The sequence below is a fragment of the Cavia porcellus genome, unplaced genomic scaffold (assembly GCF_034190915.1).
Source record: "Cavia porcellus strain 051 isolate PalLab524CR breed Dunkin Hartley unplaced genomic scaffold, mCavPor4.1 scaffold_5, whole genome shotgun sequence".
Lineage (NCBI taxonomy): Eukaryota > Metazoa > Chordata > Mammalia > Rodentia > Caviidae > Cavia > Cavia porcellus.
The window spans coordinates 32,977,633-32,995,776 of NW_026947488.1; the positions used below are offsets into that span (position 1 = coordinate 32,977,633).

The 18,144-nt window shown below is 54.3% G+C and overlaps 1 protein-coding gene across 1 annotated transcript; it reads left to right on the forward strand.

Moving 5' to 3' along the window:
- Positions 1-7,010: 7,010 nt before the first annotated feature.
- Positions 7,011-17,759, forward strand: LOC100722102 (uncharacterized). The gene is made up of 6 exons (XM_003476367.3): positions 7,011-7,896; positions 8,879-8,988; positions 9,472-9,563; positions 15,475-15,805; positions 16,751-16,861; positions 17,482-17,759. The coding sequence occupies exons 1-6, from the start codon at positions 7,557-7,559 to the stop codon at positions 17,557-17,559; spliced, it is 1,062 nt and encodes a 353-aa protein (XP_003476415.2). The 5' UTR covers positions 7,011-7,556; the 3' UTR covers positions 17,560-17,759.
- Positions 17,760-18,144: the final 385 nt, after the last annotated feature.

Consider the following 18,144-nt stretch of genomic DNA (forward strand, 5'->3'; position numbering starts at 1 on the left):
GCAAGTATGGAAGAGGGTGTGGCAGGTACAAGAAACTTTCTGAAGGACAAGGAAAAGTGGGGGCATGGAGAGACTTTCAAATTTGTTAAAGTCTGCGTTCCCAGCTCTACCTGAGAGGTCTCGTGTCCTCCAAGAAGGCTTTGACAGCCCAGTGCCCTCAGACTGCCTTCAGAGAAAAGGAGAAGTAAGCAGAGCCCACTGAAGTTGTCCTGTTTGGAGGTGGAGGATCTAAATTGGATCCTTGGGTCCTGAGCCCCTTCCTGCTGCAGAAGAATCTGGGACCCAGGAATCCATGAGGGTTCCCCAGGGCCACACAGAGGTGGAGCCCAGGACTTAGTGCTCCCCCAAGGATGTGGCCAAGCAGCTCAGCGCCCATCCAGGTCTGCATTCAGTGCTTGGTTTCACCAAGAATCCTGTGGAGTTCTATGACTGCTTTGAGGGTTTGATATTTATATTTCAGCACTGAGTAGGTGATGCCTTAATGGGAACCCCTGTAGATGGTGTTGTAGTATGCATTCCAAATATATTTCTCAGGCATGAATTTGTGCGGATTGTGGTGAGGCTTAAGAAGTCTGGGACTGGGTCAAGATTAGCTGATGAGCCTGGAAAAGCAGAGTGGGTGGGAAAGAGGCTAGAGCCACAGGAAGCATGAGCCTCACTCTGGGTGTATCGCTCCTTAGCAGAACCAAAACCAGAGAAGCTGTTGGACCTCTGAGGTTCATCCCTAAATAATGCTGACAGCGGATGTGGGAATTGGCTGAGCTGATGGAAACTGCTTCAAGAAATCTAAAAAGGGCCCTGAATAGAATCATTTCCAGGAGAAAGCAGTCGTTGTCCATGTCGGGACAACCACTAAGGACAGAAAGAGCAGGTCTGTCCAACTGGCAAAGTGCAAAGAGGACATTTTGAAAAGAGGAGCTGTAAACACTGCCCAAAGCAGCCAGCATGCTGGAACACTGGGCACAGGGTGTCAAAGGGGTGTGCGGCAGGAAAGTCCCCAGTGTCCTGCGCAGAAGGTCCAGGACAGAGCACCCCTGTGAGCTGGAACAGAGTGGTGGGAGAGCAGGAGGAAGGTCCCACCTGTTGCTTGTACGTTATTGTACTGCAAAATAAAACTTGCTCCCAATAAAGATAAAGAATTTAGGCATTCAAGTGAAGATGGGGGTGAGAGATGATGTTTTTTGGCCCGCATTTCCTGGGCTGTGAGCATTTCTATAGCCCTGCTAGTGCACAGGATCCACCTGGACAACTGGCAGACCATGCCCAGGGAGTGAGGGGCTTGGGAGGCTGAGCAGCACCAGCAGCTCTCAGATGCAAGGCCAGAGCTTTTTTGCATCCAAAAGCCCAACACCTCACTCTTCTGTCTCTGTACCGTTTTGCTCTCGGTGGTGCTGGGAATGGAAGCCCAGGCCTCACGCATGTTGAGCATACTCAGAGCCACACCTCCAGCCCTTCAAGTGCTGACTGCAGCTTTAAAAAGAGAGTCCTCTTCAGGGCCTGGGATGCTATGGATTTTTAATATCACCCAAGCCTTGGTGAAGAAGGCTCAGTTTCCAAGCTGTGGCATTACCAGAGTTGATGGGGCTGGGGTCCGGAGTGCCAGGGCCCAGCCCCCCCACCTCAACTCTCCACCTGGTTCATGGAATCCCCTGACAAGTGCCTGATAGCAGCCCCCAACTCACTTACTTATCACGCAGTGCCTACACTGCACTTAAATCTGAGCTCTGAGGCTTTAGTTTAGGAGACAGAGCTCATATGTTAGCATCTTTTGTCTTGAAAGGAAAGCACCACATGTGCCACAGGTCCCCACCACTGCTCTAGGCTGTGAAGCCAAGGAACCATGCACTGCCAGCTTTCAGACCCAGCTGGACTAAACCTCTTCCGCCTTTTCAATTGTTTATCTTAAGCATAGTCTGCAGCACTGGAACGCTAACTAAGGTTTCTCAAAGAGGACCGTTGGCTTCCTCATCTTCCCACTGCCAGAGCAATACAAAGCCCCAGGGCTGAAAGGAGGAGAGGCTTATCTTGGCTCCTGTTTTCAGTCTGGGGCAGGTTGCCAGCTCCCAGGCAGGAAGGGCCCAGCAGAGCAGAGCTGCTTCTCCCTACTCCAGGCAGCTGGTTGTAGAGAGAGTGGGGAGCAGAGCAGACCCTCCAGATGACACTCCCGTGACTGCTTCTACCTCCAGGCCCTAGCTCCGAACAGCCAGTCACTGCAGTCCACAGGAATCTGGGACTTTCTAGACCCATGCCATAACAGCCATTGTGCTTAATTACCCAGAATAGGTTTTCTTGAGCTCTGATCTCAGCCTCAATCCAACCAGAAGTCTAAACTCACAGCCAAGTGACAGCTGGCAGTTCTATTCATGTAGCTGCATCTGTACTGCCCCCAGGGACCTATGAATGGCAGCGGAGCCCCCAGAAACCTCTGCCTTCAATCCCCATGGCCCTGACTGCAGCTCCAGGGCTCGGGACACTGCCTGGTGCACTAGCACCTGCACAAGGGAACTTCCTCCATGATCAGCTGCATCCTAAACACACTGGCACTCTTACAGTGTTCAGTTCTGATGAGTACCCCTTACTGCTTACATAACGCATCTCATTTATTTCTGAGCAGCTCCTCTCAGCAACGAGAACCTAACTCCACCCAGACTCCAAGGCAAGTGCTTGCTTGTCTCAACTCAAAAAGATAATGCCAGTGTCGAGGAAGACAGCTCCTTAAAGAATAAAAACAGAACAAAAGCCAAGCATGGTGGCACAAATCTGTAATCCCGGCCCTGGGGAGGCTGAGGTAGGAGGATTGTCACGAGTTATGACCAGCTTGGACTCCATAGCAAGATCTTATAATTTTTTAAAATAAATAAATAAATAAAACCAAAACATCCATAAGAGGATAAAAGAATACATCTCATGTACTGCGGTTTCAGTGTTTGTTTCTCCCTAAAAAAGAAAGAAAGGAAAAACAAAAGAACTTATGTTGAGATGTGATCTTTAATGCAGGTGGGAGGTGGGCTCTTCAGGAGGTCGCTGGCTTTTGGGGAGGTCCAGTCTTCTGAAATGGTTCCTGTCATTCTGGTGAGAGTGGGTTAGAGACTGAGATGGTGTCACAGAGCTCTGCCTTCCTGTTTCTATTGCCATGGGACAGACAGTTCTGCCACAGACCCTGCTCCCGACCCGCAGAGCTAAGGGGGAAATAAACTTCCTTCCTTCACAGTTTTCTCGGCCCCAGGTGTTTTGTTGCAGCCATAGGAAATAGTCTAAACCACTGTGTCTGATACGGGAGGACTGAGGTAGAGCCTGCAGCACTAGGCACTTGAGACAAATTAATGGTGTTGATAGGGATGACAGATGCAGAGAGCTCTTCCTCAGAGCTGAGACCCAGACCTAGACAGTGTGCCCAGAGTCCAGGCCACAGAGCACCAGAGCCCAGGCCACAGAGCACCAGCAGCCACATGCATGGCCCACAGGCTGGGGAGTTGGGGAGCAAGCCTGCCTAGCAGCCAGAGCTGAGCACAGGTGCCCAGGCCTGAGATGAGCCCAAGTGTGCCTCTCCCTTTCCTGGCCAAGATCCAACAAAAGCTTTCTTAGTGTTGCCCTGCAGTGAAGCAACCAACATGTGTTTGGAAACTGGGGTGATTGAAATGCTGTTGGAGCCTTTCCCCAACTCTGTTCTAGTAATCGGTGTGCAATACCACAGACTGGGGGGAGTTATGAAGAAAAGAGATTCATTTTAGCTCATCATTCTGGCCCAAGATTGAAGGCCCACATCTGGTGCTGACCCAGTGCCTCGCTTGGTAAGAGACAGGCAATGAGGGAGAGGCCTAGCTGAACCAGCTTGTCTCGCAGACCCTGTGGAAATTACCCATAAGCTCATTAATCATGTGAGTGGATTAATCCATTCCCAAGATCCTTAGCACATTTTAAAAGTCCTACTCGTTCCTCATATCTCAAAAGGGGGTTCAGTGTTGGCATGAACTTCAGAGAGGACAAACTATCTCAAACCATAGCAAAATCACAGGGCAAAAACTACACTGTTTCAAAGCAGCATCAGAAAAGCCAGCCAAGCCCGCCCACACTCCATTAGGGACAGATCCCTCACACCACCCACCCACATAGCTCCCCACCCCCACTGGATCACACACATCAGTGTGAAGAGCAGAAGAAAATAACGCAATTAGAAGAAAATACAGGAAAATGGGGGAAAGACTTTGCCTAATAAGCAACAGTAAAAAGTAATAGTCTTTATTTGGTTTTTAGTCTGGGTAGTAAAAACTAATCCTCAGCACAGTGATCTGATAAAGCTGAATTAGGGACTACAGCCCACCTCCTAGTAATTTTTCTTTCTGGGCCCTGCCCTAGAGAAACACCATACACATCCATACAGAACCCAGGCAAAGGTACTCCTTGTACTCTTGGGGAGCAAAAGAGCAGAGCAGATTCCTTGTAGAATCAGGAAAGAGCTAGCTAGCCTACCTTATAGGGCGACGGGGTACAGAGCAGAGATGACCAGTGCTACTAAGGAGCTGGATCTTTGAGCACCACCTTGGATTCCCAGTCACAACTCCAGGACAAGCGTCAAGCTATGAAAAACACAGTAAGAACACTGTGTGCAAAACCTTCAAAGCATAAAACAAAATGACACATAGATTGGGTATCCTCATCCAAAATGCTTGGGAGCAAAAGTGTTGGATTAGGGATTTCTGGGGGGTGGTTGGGTATTTGCATGTGCACAATGAACTTCTCTAGGGTGGGACTGAGTCTAAATACAAAGCCCATGTGTGTCACATTCCCCCCCACACACACACCCTGCTCTTGTTTTACCTAATTCCTCAGCACAGCTGCACTGGGACTGTGGCTGCAATGAGGACAAGGACAGAGGCAGACTCTTCCTCCTGTGGCACCAGGTCCTCGCTCAGGAGGTGTCAGGCACCAGGTATTTGGGGCAGGGTGCCAGCTGGCCGTCCTTCAGCTGGCAGTCCCCCAGAGGCTCCGGAGCTGCTGCACGCCTGAGCCAGGACAGCACGGGTAGGGCTTGGCTGGTGCCAGCTCTCATCCACATCCTAAGAGAAGAAAACTCACTCGCCAAGGTGCCTGCCATTTGCATTTCTTGTCATGTTAAAACCGCATTTCACCTAGGGTAGGTGATAGTGCAGAACTTTTGCACTTTTTTATTTAAAATATTTTAAAAGCTTTGCAAACAAGAAAGGAAATGGGGTGGGGGAGCACCACTAGAGGATCAGTAGACTGTGCTGGGCAAGTGTTGGGGAGTGAGGGTCTGGAGGTGAAGAAGCCAAGCTAACAGTGACAGGGGTCGCAGACACATGTTTGTACCAGAAAGCAGCCTACTCTCCACTCCATCCAAAAACCCAGGAGGCCTCGAGGTGACCTACAGGCCCTATGCCCAGGGCTGGACACAATGGAGGGGCAGCAGGAGGATGGCGGCTGGGGCAGCCCAGGGAGGCCAGTCCTTCACAGTACCATGGGATGACAGCACTTTTAGCTTGACAGCTGGGGAATATGGCTTTGGCCTGGTGATTGCTGACCTCGTCTGACGGTTTGTGCTTCCGGGAATGCAGAGTCGTGGTTCCAGGAATCGGGTCCATTTCTAGGAGCAGTTAATGTGGCCTGGACACTGGTGGCTGCGTGGGAGTCTGTGGAGATGAAGCAGGAAGGTCACCAGATGGAGGGAAGCCAAGCAGGGGCTGGGGCTATGCCTTTTGCAATGTTTGTGCTGTGTCCTCAGGCCCTGGTGTTCCGGCCTGCATTCCTTCATCCTGTGAGGCTCAGGTCCCAAGATGCAATCTTGCCCTCCCTGGGCTTCTGGGCAAGAGTCTGGACACACAAGCAGTCAGCAGTGCCCGCACAACGCAGGCCCCATCTGGGCATGGTGACCTCATTTCCTGACTGCATGGTAGGGACAGATCTGGACCTGCCCTGAGCACCATGACATCTGCCTCCTAAGCGAGGTCTGCTCCAACCCCACTGCTGGCACTGGTGATGTAATCTCACAGACACCCCAATCCATCTGGGTGCGACAGGGATCTGTTCGCATAGGATTCCTCAGGCTGCTGCACCAAGAATGCCACATTCGCATCCACAGTGGCCAACACCCCCTTTCAGGCCCCAAACTGGCACCACAGTTCTGTAGCCAAGAGCTGTGTTCTTAGCTTCAGCTGCAGATTTTGAGGGACCCTAAAGATGATGGGGGAAAAAAAATCGGCTCTGGGAGGTACTTTCCCCACAGCTGGCTGCTTGCCTGAGCCACCCAAGCAGTGGAGGAATGTTGACTTATCCATTGATCGCAGTCCTCACCAACAAGGAGTGACTGGAGGCCCACAGAGACCACTTATGGAGGCAGGCGGGGTGGTTGGCTCCTGGAGCTGGGCTGGGGTCTCCTGGGATTCAGGAAACCAGAGCTCAGTGTCCAGTTGTGGGTGGCCTTGGGACAGGGGGCTACAGGGAGAGCCAGCGCCCCACCCCCCAGGGCCTCTCAGGAGGTGAGAGCAGCTCGAGGACACCCCTCCATACAGAGGCACTATCCTGGCAATTGATGCATGGTCTGAACAATGTCTTTTCCCTCATCACCAGGCAGTGTGTCTTCCCCTCTCAACCCTGCATGTCCCCTCCCCAGGAGCCACACCCACCCCACCCCAGTGCACTCCATGTCAGTGACTTCTCCACATCCAGGGATGTATTACGAACCGGGATAGGAAGTGTGGTGCCATTTCAGGAAGCAGGTGGCAAATACAAACTCCAGGCTGGCAATCCTGCTGGGTCAGAAGGCAGGACAGAGCCAAGCAAGGGCCAGGAACTTGCCAGGGCTACAGCAGAGGCCCGGTTCCTAGGTGGGGTGGCTCTGTGCAGACCAGCGTGCACTGAGCTGGAGGCCAAAGCTCCCCGAGCAGTACCTGAGGCCCGTGACAGTGCCGGCCACAAGAGGGCAGCAGGGACTGCAGAGTGGACTGTACAGAGTCCTAGGAGCCTTCTCCTAGGTAGAGGGGGTAGCCTCTCTACCCCCTGCTCTAATGGGTCCCAGACTGAACTGAGATTTAGGGACTTTTGCTCCGGAGTTACTCAGTCTGTGCGCCCAGGGCATCTTCACCTTCCAGAAGCAGTGGCCCCATCCATTCCATCTGGACAACTCAGGTCACCTGCCTGCTCCTGGGCTTGAGTGAGGACACCTTCTCTTCTCCCACAGTGCCTGTATCATCTTCCTGCTTCCTGTCCCCCTCTGCTGTCACATAAGGGACCCCCAGCAGCACTCACGCTTGGGTCCTAGTGCCAGCATCTGATTCCGATGTGCTCACCTGGGCTCCTTGGCCCGCAGACGCTCCAAGGGTAGGTGTGGCCATCGTCCCTGCCAGTTGTCCACAGCGTGGCCCACTCTTGCACAGGAAGTGGATCAATGGCTTTGTCTGGACAGAGCAAGGTGGTGTGGGAAGGGACACAGTGTGATGCAGAGGGCGTCAGGGAGGTGTTCGTGGCCCTACAGATCAATTTAAGGGCTGGGTCCATGAGAGTTGCCTGTAAAAGACAAAGTGGAAGCCCAGTGCCTGACCATGCTGTGTCCCCCAGGGTGGAGGGCACTGCCCTGGGCAATGCCACTGCTGCTCTTGTGTGTCCAGCCCCAGGGGGCCCACACCTGGTGCTCTGAGGAGGACCTCAGCAGCTATCATCAGCTCATCAGTAACCCGGAGCTCCCCGCTGCGATACAGCTGGCACAGGACACATTCAACCAGCTGAGCCTGGAGAATCGCGCCTACCGCCTGGAACGCATCCTCAGCACCCAGCGGGAACTGGTGGGTAACGTCCTCTGCTGCTTGCTGCCTGTGCCTGGAGCTTGGGTGAGGGCTGGGGCTTCCCTGTTCCAGGTTCAGCATGAGTCCAGGCCTGGGAGAAGTAAAGGCTCACTCAGCATTTGGTTGAGAGAGGAACAAAAATGAACACAGAGATTCTTTTAAATTAGGTCAATGCCGACTCAAACGCAAGATGGATTTTATAATCTTTGTGATTTTGTGATGTTGATAACTGAAGCGTGACTTCAAAAATAGAAACCAGCGAAGTGATTAAGCCACAGAATACAGAAAAGAGAAAAATAAACATTGAGAAATACTTGAAGTATGTAAAATAAAAAGTTAGAAAAGAGAGATAGAGACAGAGTAGGAGGCTGCACCTAAGTAGCAGATCGTCCAGGGCACAGGCAGAGCCCTCACCGAAGGCTGCTTCGACTTTGATAGTGGCCTCTGTGTGTTCCAGGCGGGGAGAGGCCAGGTCTGTATTTCCTTTTGTCTTGTGCTGTTTTTAGTCTTCATTGCAGTCCTCCACAACTATCCAGTCCCTACTAGGCACAGTGTATGGCACTTGAACCCTTTTGTCACCGTTAGAGGGAGGCTGAGTGCTACTGAGGTGGACTGGGCAGGGCCTAAGCTGGGGACACAGTCACAGCCTGTGGCTCCACTGTGACTTCCCAGGGTCACTGGGCCACTAGCCTCTGCCCTCATCTCTTCTGGAGAAGGTTCCTGGCTGTCACCTCCCAGGCCCCTGGGGAGCTTCCAGGGAGCAGAGTCTGGTCTGTCCCTACACAAGCAAAGCAGCACAGCCAGCCTGTGTAAGTCCACTTTTCTTCTCTTGGTCCAGGGCAAGGGTCCTGGGAGAGCGTTCTCCATGCAGCTGTTGTTTCGCAGAACTGTGTGTAGGAAATCTGAGAAAAGCATCAACATCTGCCCTTTCCACGAGGGTCCGGAGCCCAGCAACGTAAGGAGCTGCCCGTAGAACTCTCCTGACCCGAGATCTAAGTCCACAGCAGGCTCCCCAGGCTGCCCTGCCCAAACCCCAGGGCACCCATCTGCCTTCACTCTGGTTCCACTCACACCACATGCAGCCTCCCTGGTATCCAGGGAGGAGCAGCAATGTCTCCGTGTGGTTTTGGACCCGGGTACCCTGCCCTCAGAAGAGGATCCTGGAGAGCTCAAGCCAGGCCCCTGCCTCAGGGTACCTTTCTCAGCTCCCTCCCCTGCCCCAGAGCCCTTGGTGAAGCCTGAGCAGGGTCCCTTGACCTTCCTCAGGCCCAGCCCCAGCCCACTGAGCTGCAGCTGCTATGTGTGCAGGGCGAGGGGGTGGGGGAGATGGCTTGGACATGGGCCCCACCCCACCTAGGCTAACAGGCCCCTTTATCAGAGAGTCAACCAGTGGTTTCACACTTCCCCAAGATCCTAGAGATGCAGCACCCCTGCCATCTGGGGTGAATCCCAGGGCAGCTGGGGTGCCCTGGAGACCCCAGCTGTGTGTGGGAGCTGACCCTGGCTCCCTGGGTCCTGGAGAAGCCCCAGGTCAGGGCACAGCCTGGGTCTCACACAATTTAGGCCTCCCCAAGGCCCTGAGCCCCCTCCTCCACCACTATCCCAGGGGAGAAGATAGAGGCAGACACTGAGTTCAGAGTGCCTCACCCACTATGCCCCTCTGATTGCTCCCCAGACCTTCACCTGCTCCTTCACCATCCTCTCACAGCACCAGGCCGTCCAGCTCAGCATCCTGAAGAAAACGTGCTCCAAGGGGCCCCCTAGCCAGTGACCAGAGCTCCTGGGACAACAGCCATTGCCAGGAGTTGGACTGTGTGGCTCGCTGTACCAGGACGCTCTGTCTTCCTGGTTCCATGTGCTGGTGTCTTAGAATTTCAGTCTGCCCCATTCACCAGTAAACACCAGCATCTGCACATGCTTTGCAAGCCATGGTCATGGGGCAGAGGCTGGGAGGGAACAAGTCACCCTGAGGGTGCCTGGTGCTCTCAGAAGGTATGGTGCTCCCTCCTTCTGGGCTTCCTGGGGTGGCCACAGATGGCAGAAGTCTGGTGCGTCGGGGCCATGGCTTCAAGTCCCATAGCCGTGGCCCACCGGGGCAAAGGCAAAATGACTGTGGTTTCCCAGGCAACTGGGGTCCCCAGTGGGGAGGACAGGCCCTTTTTCTCTTCACAGGAGGGAGAAGAGGACTCTGGCCTCAATCTTATGAGTGGGCCTGGCAGCAGGACATAGTGTAGCCCAGCCTCAGGCCCCCCGCGTTGGCAGGTGGAACCTGGGACACACAGAGTATGCAAGGTACACAGAAAACCTGAATTCCCCAGGCCAGGCAGCATGTGCATTCCCCAGCCAGACTAGGGTGGTCTGGCCTAAGAGGTGGGTGCCTTTTTCAAACCCTCCCCCTTGGGGCCATGCACTTGTGGCGAGGTACAAGTGTCTGTGCCTCGATGGGACTTCTGGCTCCAGTGAGCATTGGCAGGTTGCCCCTGAGGAGCCCCTCCCACTCAGCCTGCATCCAGCGCCCTTGTCCAGGGGGCTTAGGACTTGGCAGCAGAGCAGAGTGTTGCACCTTGGAGGGTGGAGAGATCAAGGCCAAGGGCCCCTACTTTTGCTGGGAGGGAAGGGATGTCAGCCTGTATGTCTCAGCCTGCCACCTTCTGGGCACTGGTGCTCAGGGCCTCCCAGAGGATGTACGTGGGGACCATGGGCAGGGCCTCCCAGAGGATGTACGTAGGGACCATGGGCAGGGCCTCCCAGAGGATGTACGTGGGGACCATGGGCAGGGACTCCCAGAGGATGTACGTGGGGACCATGGGCTGGGCTCCAGGCAAAGGCTTGCAGACTTATACTTGTCCTCCATGAACACACCTTTGGCTGCTCTCTGCTGCTCCAATAAATGTCAGAGGGACGGGAGCCCCCAGGGTGTCAGAGCCCATTAGGAGCAGGCAGGGTCAGGGGTCTGCATCAGTGACGCTTCCCTGAAGGAGGAGCTCGCCGGCCCCCACACCTCACTCAGAACAGCCCTGGTTCTGAGCCCTTTACAGGGCCGATGCAGGCAGAACTGCAACAGAAGACCATATGACCTGAAGCTGTTCTCTTGAGTGTCAGGGAGATGTGGAAGGGAGGTCACCATCAACCTAGAGGGCTGCACTCCAAAGGAGGCCTGAGCAGGCCTGTGGGAGGGAGAGAGTCTGTCAGGGTGACTTACAGGGCAGGCGATGATCTAGGGCTGCAGGACCACCTTGTGCAAAGCTTCCATCTTTGTGGGATATAATTAAAACAGCAAATGCTGTAGTTAGGTGCAAAGTGGGTGTGGGCACCTGAGCAACCCTCTCCCAGCTCTGCCCTGTCAGTCTCAATCCTGTCCAGCTCAGCGGCCACATCCTTGTGCCACAGTCAGCCCAGCGGCTCAGCCCTGGGAGCCATGGATAGCTAAATGGGGGCCATAGCAGGACAAGGTTGTTCTGGAGAGAGCTCAGAGTACTGCAGGACGCAGCGGGGCAGAGGACAGTCTCCAGGTGTGCACTGCTCAGGGGAGCAAGAACATTCGCTGGGCAGGCAGTGATGAAAAGGAAGATGTCTTGCCCCACTTGGCCTACGGGTGGTGCCTACAGTGAGGACAGCACAGCAGAGGGTCCAGCTCCTCCTGGTCTCTGCCATGGAGTTGGACTGGGGATCACGTGGCTGGGTTCCCACCAGAGCACCGTGGGCACGACAGTGACCTTGTAAGCCCAGGGCAGGGCAGCAGGCAGCATGCCCATATTCTTTCATACTCTTCTGCCAGGCACCCACAGTGAAGGAGTCCTGAGCAGGTCATGGAAGAAGGAGGGCCTCCGTGCCCACGGACCTGTCAGCATGGCCCCGAGGCCAGTGTGGACTCGAGGCCATCAGCCTTGCTGGCTGGCAGCCACGTAGGGCTCACTCATGCAGCCTCATCCGTGCTGCATGAGCCATAGTGAGACCTCGCAGGACAGAGACAATGACCAAGACACATGCTTGAGACTCTGTGTGCAACTCCACTCTCCCAAGGAGGAGGTACATGGGGCAGCTGAGCTGGATGTAGGAAAACATATCCTCCACCCAGGAAGAAGGCACAGGACATGGGAGACACAGAGGAAGCTAACCGTACCCCAGACCCACAGAACAAGAGGTGGTGACAGGAGCCAGGACAACAGAGTGCACTGCATCCTGGACCTGCTCTGGGAGAGCCTAGAGAGATTCCCCAGGGGTAGCCCAGGCCACCCACTGGATCCAGTGTCATGGGCCCCTCTTGGCTCAGGTGCCATGTGCCCAGCACCCTCAATGTATTGAATGTCGAGCTAAGGCCACTCCATGCACAGGGAGGGACAGAAATCCACACCTCTACCTCCTTCCCAACCTAAGCCCCAAATCCCGGCCCCTCAGCAACTACTCCTCCATGATCTGTCATCGAGCCAGGTTGTCAGTCACCTTCCACATGGTCACTGCCCCTTTATAAGTTAAGATTCATGTATACAACACACCAACCTCTGGGAAACCTCATACACACAACAAATGCTGTACATTCACTACACATCCAGCCTCAGTCCCTACGCCTGCTCTCCTGGCTCCTGGGGTTCCTCAGTGGTGCACAGTCCTAGCCCCAGTCTCTTTCTACAGGTAGAGTTCACCACCACCCAGGGACACCTGAGAGGCCCCAAGACTCACTCTGCTTCTTGCCTTCTCCATCTCTAGTTCGCATTCCTTGACTCACCCTCAATTGTCCCTACTGTACTTCCTTCTTAGCCACTACTGTGCTTTGTGTCTTGCTGTCCCCCAAGACCTCTCCTGTTCTGCAGTGGGGCTTTGGGAAGGTGATTGGATTATGGGGCTTTATGGCTGATCTTAGTTAGGAGGCAGGATCTGGTCAGAAGAAGCTGTGGTCACTGGGGTGTGGCCTGGAAGGATATCTTCTCCTGGCTCCTCCCTCTCTCTTTGCTTCCTGGGTGCCATGACCTGAGCAGCTCTCCTCCACCAGACCCTTCTGCCACACTGTTTCTACCTTGGAGACAGCTTACTATGGATTTTGACCTCCAAAACCATGAGCCAAAATAAACCTGTCCTCCTTTAAATTGTAGGTGTCAGGTACTTTGTCTCAGCAATGAGGAATTTATGACATCTAGGATTCCTGTCCCTCCCTGTGCATGGAGTGGCCTTAGCTCGACATTCAATACATTGAGTGAGCTGGGCACATGGCAACTGAGCCAAGAGGGGCCCATGACACTGGATCCAGTGGGTGGCCTGGGCTAAGATAATCACCATTTTCTGTCTCTCCCCTTTGTTTCTCGTCTCAGTCCTTGTTATGTCTCCTGATCCCATCAGAATTTATGACATCTAGGATAAGATATATTCACCACGTGTTCCTGAGGGCACTAGTGTTCATGGTGTCCTCACTTGTGTCCCACCATAGAGGCAGAGTCCAGACCCTCACCCCAGCCTCCTAAGGACTTGAGCAGGTAGTTTCCAGCTGAGCCACTTAGATTCTGACCCATGGAGTATGAAAAGCATTTCAGGTTCTTTTACGTCACTGACATCCAATTTTGGGAGAATATGTTGCACAAAAATTGAAAGTAGATGGATGGATAAATAGATGCAAATGTAGCTGTGCTGGTATTTATTTCTACAAGATGCATTCTGGGAAGGCCTTCTGCACCTCCACATCAAATGGTCTATGTTAGTGTTGCATGCTGGGTATTGGGCAGGGCATCTGCAGCTTCATGCAATGCACCAGAACAAGCAGGGTCCATGACTGCTCCTGTGACTCCAGGTGTGGGCTGCCTGGGAAGGGACAATGTGGACCACAGACAGCAAGACAGCTCCTTTCTGCTTTTTCCCAAGTGCAGTGTCCAAGCCCAGTCGTGGGAATTCAGTCAAGGTCTCAGTCTCCCTGGTCTGTCAGAGCACTGAGTTATTTATCTTATATCCACATCCCCCAGGTGCCTCAAGGTCAGGCTCCCTTCCGCACCCTGCTCTGCCTAGCAGCTGAGATAAGACAGGACCGCCCCAACTTTGCCAGCAGTGAGAAGCCCCACTGTAGAGAACTGTAGCATGCACTGTCCCTTCCTCCGGAGTGTGGCAATAATCCAGTCTGTGTGATAAGAAGGAAAATGGTCAAAACTGGCATTTTTCCAACCATTTTGTCACCTCCTGGACACCAAGTCCAGGCAGAGATGGTAGGAGGATGGAGAATCATACCCAGGTGCCCGGCCTGGTACCTACCCTCATCCATCCTGATGGGCAGCAACTGATGCAGGGAATCCAAGGTGATAGTTCCAGTGGAGCGATCACAGGTGTATCTTTGGTCTTAGACCTGGAGCTGCCAGGGCCATCCCAGGTCACTCAGGGGCACCATGCCCACTGTGGTGCTCCTTGCACTTTGTTGTGTTAAAAACCAAGACTCTGTCAAAAGCATTGGGAGCAAAGAGCTTCCGTGGGAAAAAAAAGTCATTGGTCACTGTGAGAAATGAAGTGAGACTTGGGGTGTGGGGCACCCAGGTCCGGCCTGCAGCACCAGGAAGGGGCCCAGAGTCTTAGGGAAAAGGTGAATGGCCAAAAAGCAGTAGAGGGAAACAGCTGAAGCCTCCAGGCCCCTTGGGGCATCTCAGTGTCCCCACCACCTGTACTCACTGACTTGGAGGCAGCATACCCAGAATCCCACACTGCCATGTGGCTCCTGGGTCCATTGGAGCACAGGGACCTCTCTCCTAGAAGGGAGGCTATTCAGGAGACCCTTGAATCCTGTAAAGGCATTGCCTTTTCCTTAACTGAGGCCTGATGCCTGGCTGTACAACTGGTGTTAATCAGTAGTGCCCAGAAACCTGAGACAATGCCCCGGTCTGTGTCAGGTGGGGCAGAATCAGATGCCTTGAATTCTCGGAGGGAATCCGGGGAGACAGATGGTAGGGCAGTGCTTTGAAAAGCTCATGTGTGTGCCTGGAAACATGCACGGCATGGTACACCCAGGTCTGGACATGTACTCAGAGCCCCCAGGGGATCCTAAGCTGGTATCACTGGCAGAGAAGGCAGGAAGCAGCAGTCAATTCAGAGCTGTGACCATCCAGCAGGTGACAAGGGAAGTGAAAGAACAGTACTATACACATATACTAATAAAACAACTCTGAAATAAAACATAAAAAGCATTTGAAATCCAAATTATGAAAGACCTCGTGTTTGTGTATATGCATATAAATAATGTCACAAACAGCAGGGTTTAGATCTCTCCATCCAACTAGCTTTTAGTTTTGTGCAACACATCCCCCCAGAATTGGATGTTAGGGGCTGAAAAAAACCCCAACTGTCCTTCATACTCTATTGGAGCCACAGCATCACCCCAGCCATCCTGGGGACACAGAAGCCCCTCTGTAGGTGACTGTGGAGACTGTGCCTGACCCCAGAGCCCAGGGTCCCAGCCAGCCAGGATCGGGTCTCCAGGAAGCAGTGGGCCTTGGGGAGCTGGCGCTGGGAGTGCAAATGGCTCCCAGCCAGTCCCGGCAGAAGGCAGCGGAAGCCAGAGGAGGGGCTGGGCTCTGCCTCAGGCGGGGTCCTATCTGCAGCTCCCCCGCCTGGACAGTGTTCCTCCCCACCCCCAACACACACACACAAGAGGTAAGCTTGACTGCAAGAGCCGCTCTATGCGGAGGTGGGGGCGGACCACAGTGTGATACAGAGAGGCCTGGGAGGAGCCTGGGCTGGGCAGACGACACTTCAGCCTGGACCAAGCTGCAGATTTGGAGGAGCTGTCCAGGAAGAGCAAGGACACCATGGCTCATCCGCCTGGGAAGGCACTGATGGCCTGGGCTTTGTTGCTGTTCCTCTGGGGCCTCCAGCTCCTGGCCACTGGGGCCTGGCTCTTTGACCTATCACAGTTCGGCTCGAATGATGATGTGAAGCTCTACTTCCCCCCAACCATGGAGTTCGCCCAACACATATTCAACCAGCAGCACAAGGACCGGTATGCCTTCAGGGTGGAGCGCATCCTGAGCGTCAGGAGGGAGCAGGTGAGAGGCTGAGAGTTGGGGAAGGGATGCTGCTACTCCAGGGCCTTGTTCATTGATGGGTGCCCAGGGTTGGGGCCACGCAGCAGACAGTCTGGCCTTTGGGAAATTGGCCCCACATACTGCAGATCATGTTCAATCCACCTAATCTTTATGACATTACTGGTTAAAAATGAGAACAATGAAGGATATGGAGCCAGACAGTAATGAAGCGCCAAGTGTGTGTGTCCACAGTGGTGGACCGAGAAGGACTCCACAGAAATGATGTGACAGGGATGCTTTTAAAAAAGCGTGGGAGGCATGGGGTCATGGAGAACAAGGACACAGGCCCTGCCATCTGCCCTGATTGCTGCTGGGAGCACACGCCTCTGCCCTGTCCCCTGCCCACAGGGTGTACTCCCTGTCCTGCACTCCTGCTGCCCATCTCTTCAACCTGACTTGCCCTGGAGTGGCCATGGGGGGCAAGGGATGGCAGCAGGCTGGAGATTTCTCTTGCTGCAGCTCAGGTGACCACATCCATTTGATGTAGATGCTACTCTAGCTCACAGGGCCGACATACAGCATGCACACATGACCAGGTGCCAGGCAGGTGCCACTGCCCCTAGGAATCCAACTGTGGGCTTAGACACATGTGCAGGGGAGGCTGGGTCCACCAAGGTGGGAAGTCCCACCAAGGCTTCCCACCAAGCCTGGGAAGTCAAAGTAGAGCCAGGCCCAAGCTGGGGAAATGTTTATGGCCTGTGGCTCTACTTTGACTTCCCAGGCTCACCAGGCCACTAGCCTCTGTCCTCACCCACTCTAGAGAAGGTCCCTGGCTGTCACCTCCCAAAGCTGGTCGAGGGCCCTGGGAAGTTCCTGTGGGAGCAGAGTCTGGTCCATCCTTACCTGAGCACAACCTCACAGTCAGTCTGCACTCGAATCCACTCTTCCTCCTCCTGTCCCCTCCAGATGAGAGATATAGTGTTCTTCATGGTACTGAAGCTGCGCAGAACCAACTGTAGGAAGTTCCAGGACGACTTGGACAACTGCCCTTTCCAGAAAAACGCTGATCTCAGCAATGTAAGACAGAGGGCTGGTTTTCTGCTCTCCCAGCTGTGGGTACTGAGGGGAGGGTTGGGGTTGCGGCACAGACACAGGCCTGCCACTGGGGACCCGCAGGGTAGACAGAGAGGACAGGTACAGGGCCTGCACAGCTCCACTCCAGCTCCACCCATGCCACACTGCAGCCGAAGTCCCGGATACACGACCACCCTAGGGCCCCCGAGGGAGCAACAGTGGCCCTGTGTGTTCTTGGGCCCACGTGCCCTGCCCTCAGGAGAGGAGCTTGGTGGGCTCAAGCATGGCCTGTGCCTCTGTGCCCATCTCAGGTCCTTCCCCTGCCCTGGAGCCCACAGTTCGGGCTGAGCTGGGCTCCTCCATTCCCCCACAGTCATCGCTGGCCTGCTGAGCTGCACCTGCTCCTGTGGGCAGGATGAGGTACAGCTGGACATGGGCACTACCCCACCTAGGCCATGAATCACAGCATGAATCACAGAGCCCTGGTGTGGGGAGCATGGATCTCCCCAGAACAGACTGGGGCTCCTCTTGGAGGACAGTAGACAGCACACCAGGGGAGGAGGGATATTAGCATTAGGACTAGAAAATAGAGATGCATTACTGTCCCCTCTGCCACCTCCCAGGTCATCATCTGCTCCTTCAATGTGAGCACCTTGCCCTGGATAACAAAGTTCACGCTCTTGAACAAGACCTGCTCCTAGGTCTCCCTCTGACTCCAAGACTGGCCGCCCTGCTCACCTCCCAGGACACCAGCGCTCCCCACATGGCTCCTCAGTCCCAGCTACTCCAAAGATGCTCCTTCCTTACTTTCCAAGAGTTTTGGGTCCTGTCCCAGAATGTAAAGTTCTTCTTTGTCCAAGGTCACCATAGAGAACTCATTAAAGTTTGCATGTAGAGACCACTTGTGTGTGCTTGGGGGATTTGGGGAGGATCCCCCTGCTGGGCACTCTGTAGCGTGGTCCCCTCTTCCTCAGTTCCTCAGCTGCCACCAGGGGCAGAGGCAAAGTGCCCATGAGTACTTGTCACCCCAGGCCCTGTAGATGGCCCATGGGGAAGTGGCACAGTGACAGTGATGTCCTGAGCACCCACAGGACAAGGTGAGTACAGAGAGGGTGGCAGACCCACATCGCAGCACAGGTGGGGACTCCACGACCCCTGGGAGCGGGGTCATGCAATGGGTGCCAGGAGTCTTGACACCAGCCCCTCTTCCAGGCCTGCACTCCCCACTGATTTTCTGTGCAGCCTTGAAGAGTGAGGCTGTCGTGCTTGCCCTCTGTTGCTACTCT

Bases quoted from the DNA above. Each gene is read 5' to 3' on its own strand.
- LOC100722102 (XM_003476367.3), top strand. From the start codon at position 7,557: ATGCTGTGTCCCCCAGGGTGGAGGGCACTGCCCTGGGCAATGCCACTG. The intron at 8,989-9,471 runs GTACCTTTCTCA...ATTGCTCCCCAG, and splicing joins AGCCAGGCCCCTGCCTCAGG to ACCTTCACCTGCTCCTTCAC. The intron at 15,806-16,750 runs GTGAGAGGCTGA...TGTCCCCTCCAG, and splicing joins TGAGCGTCAGGAGGGAGCAG to ATGAGAGATATAGTGTTCTT.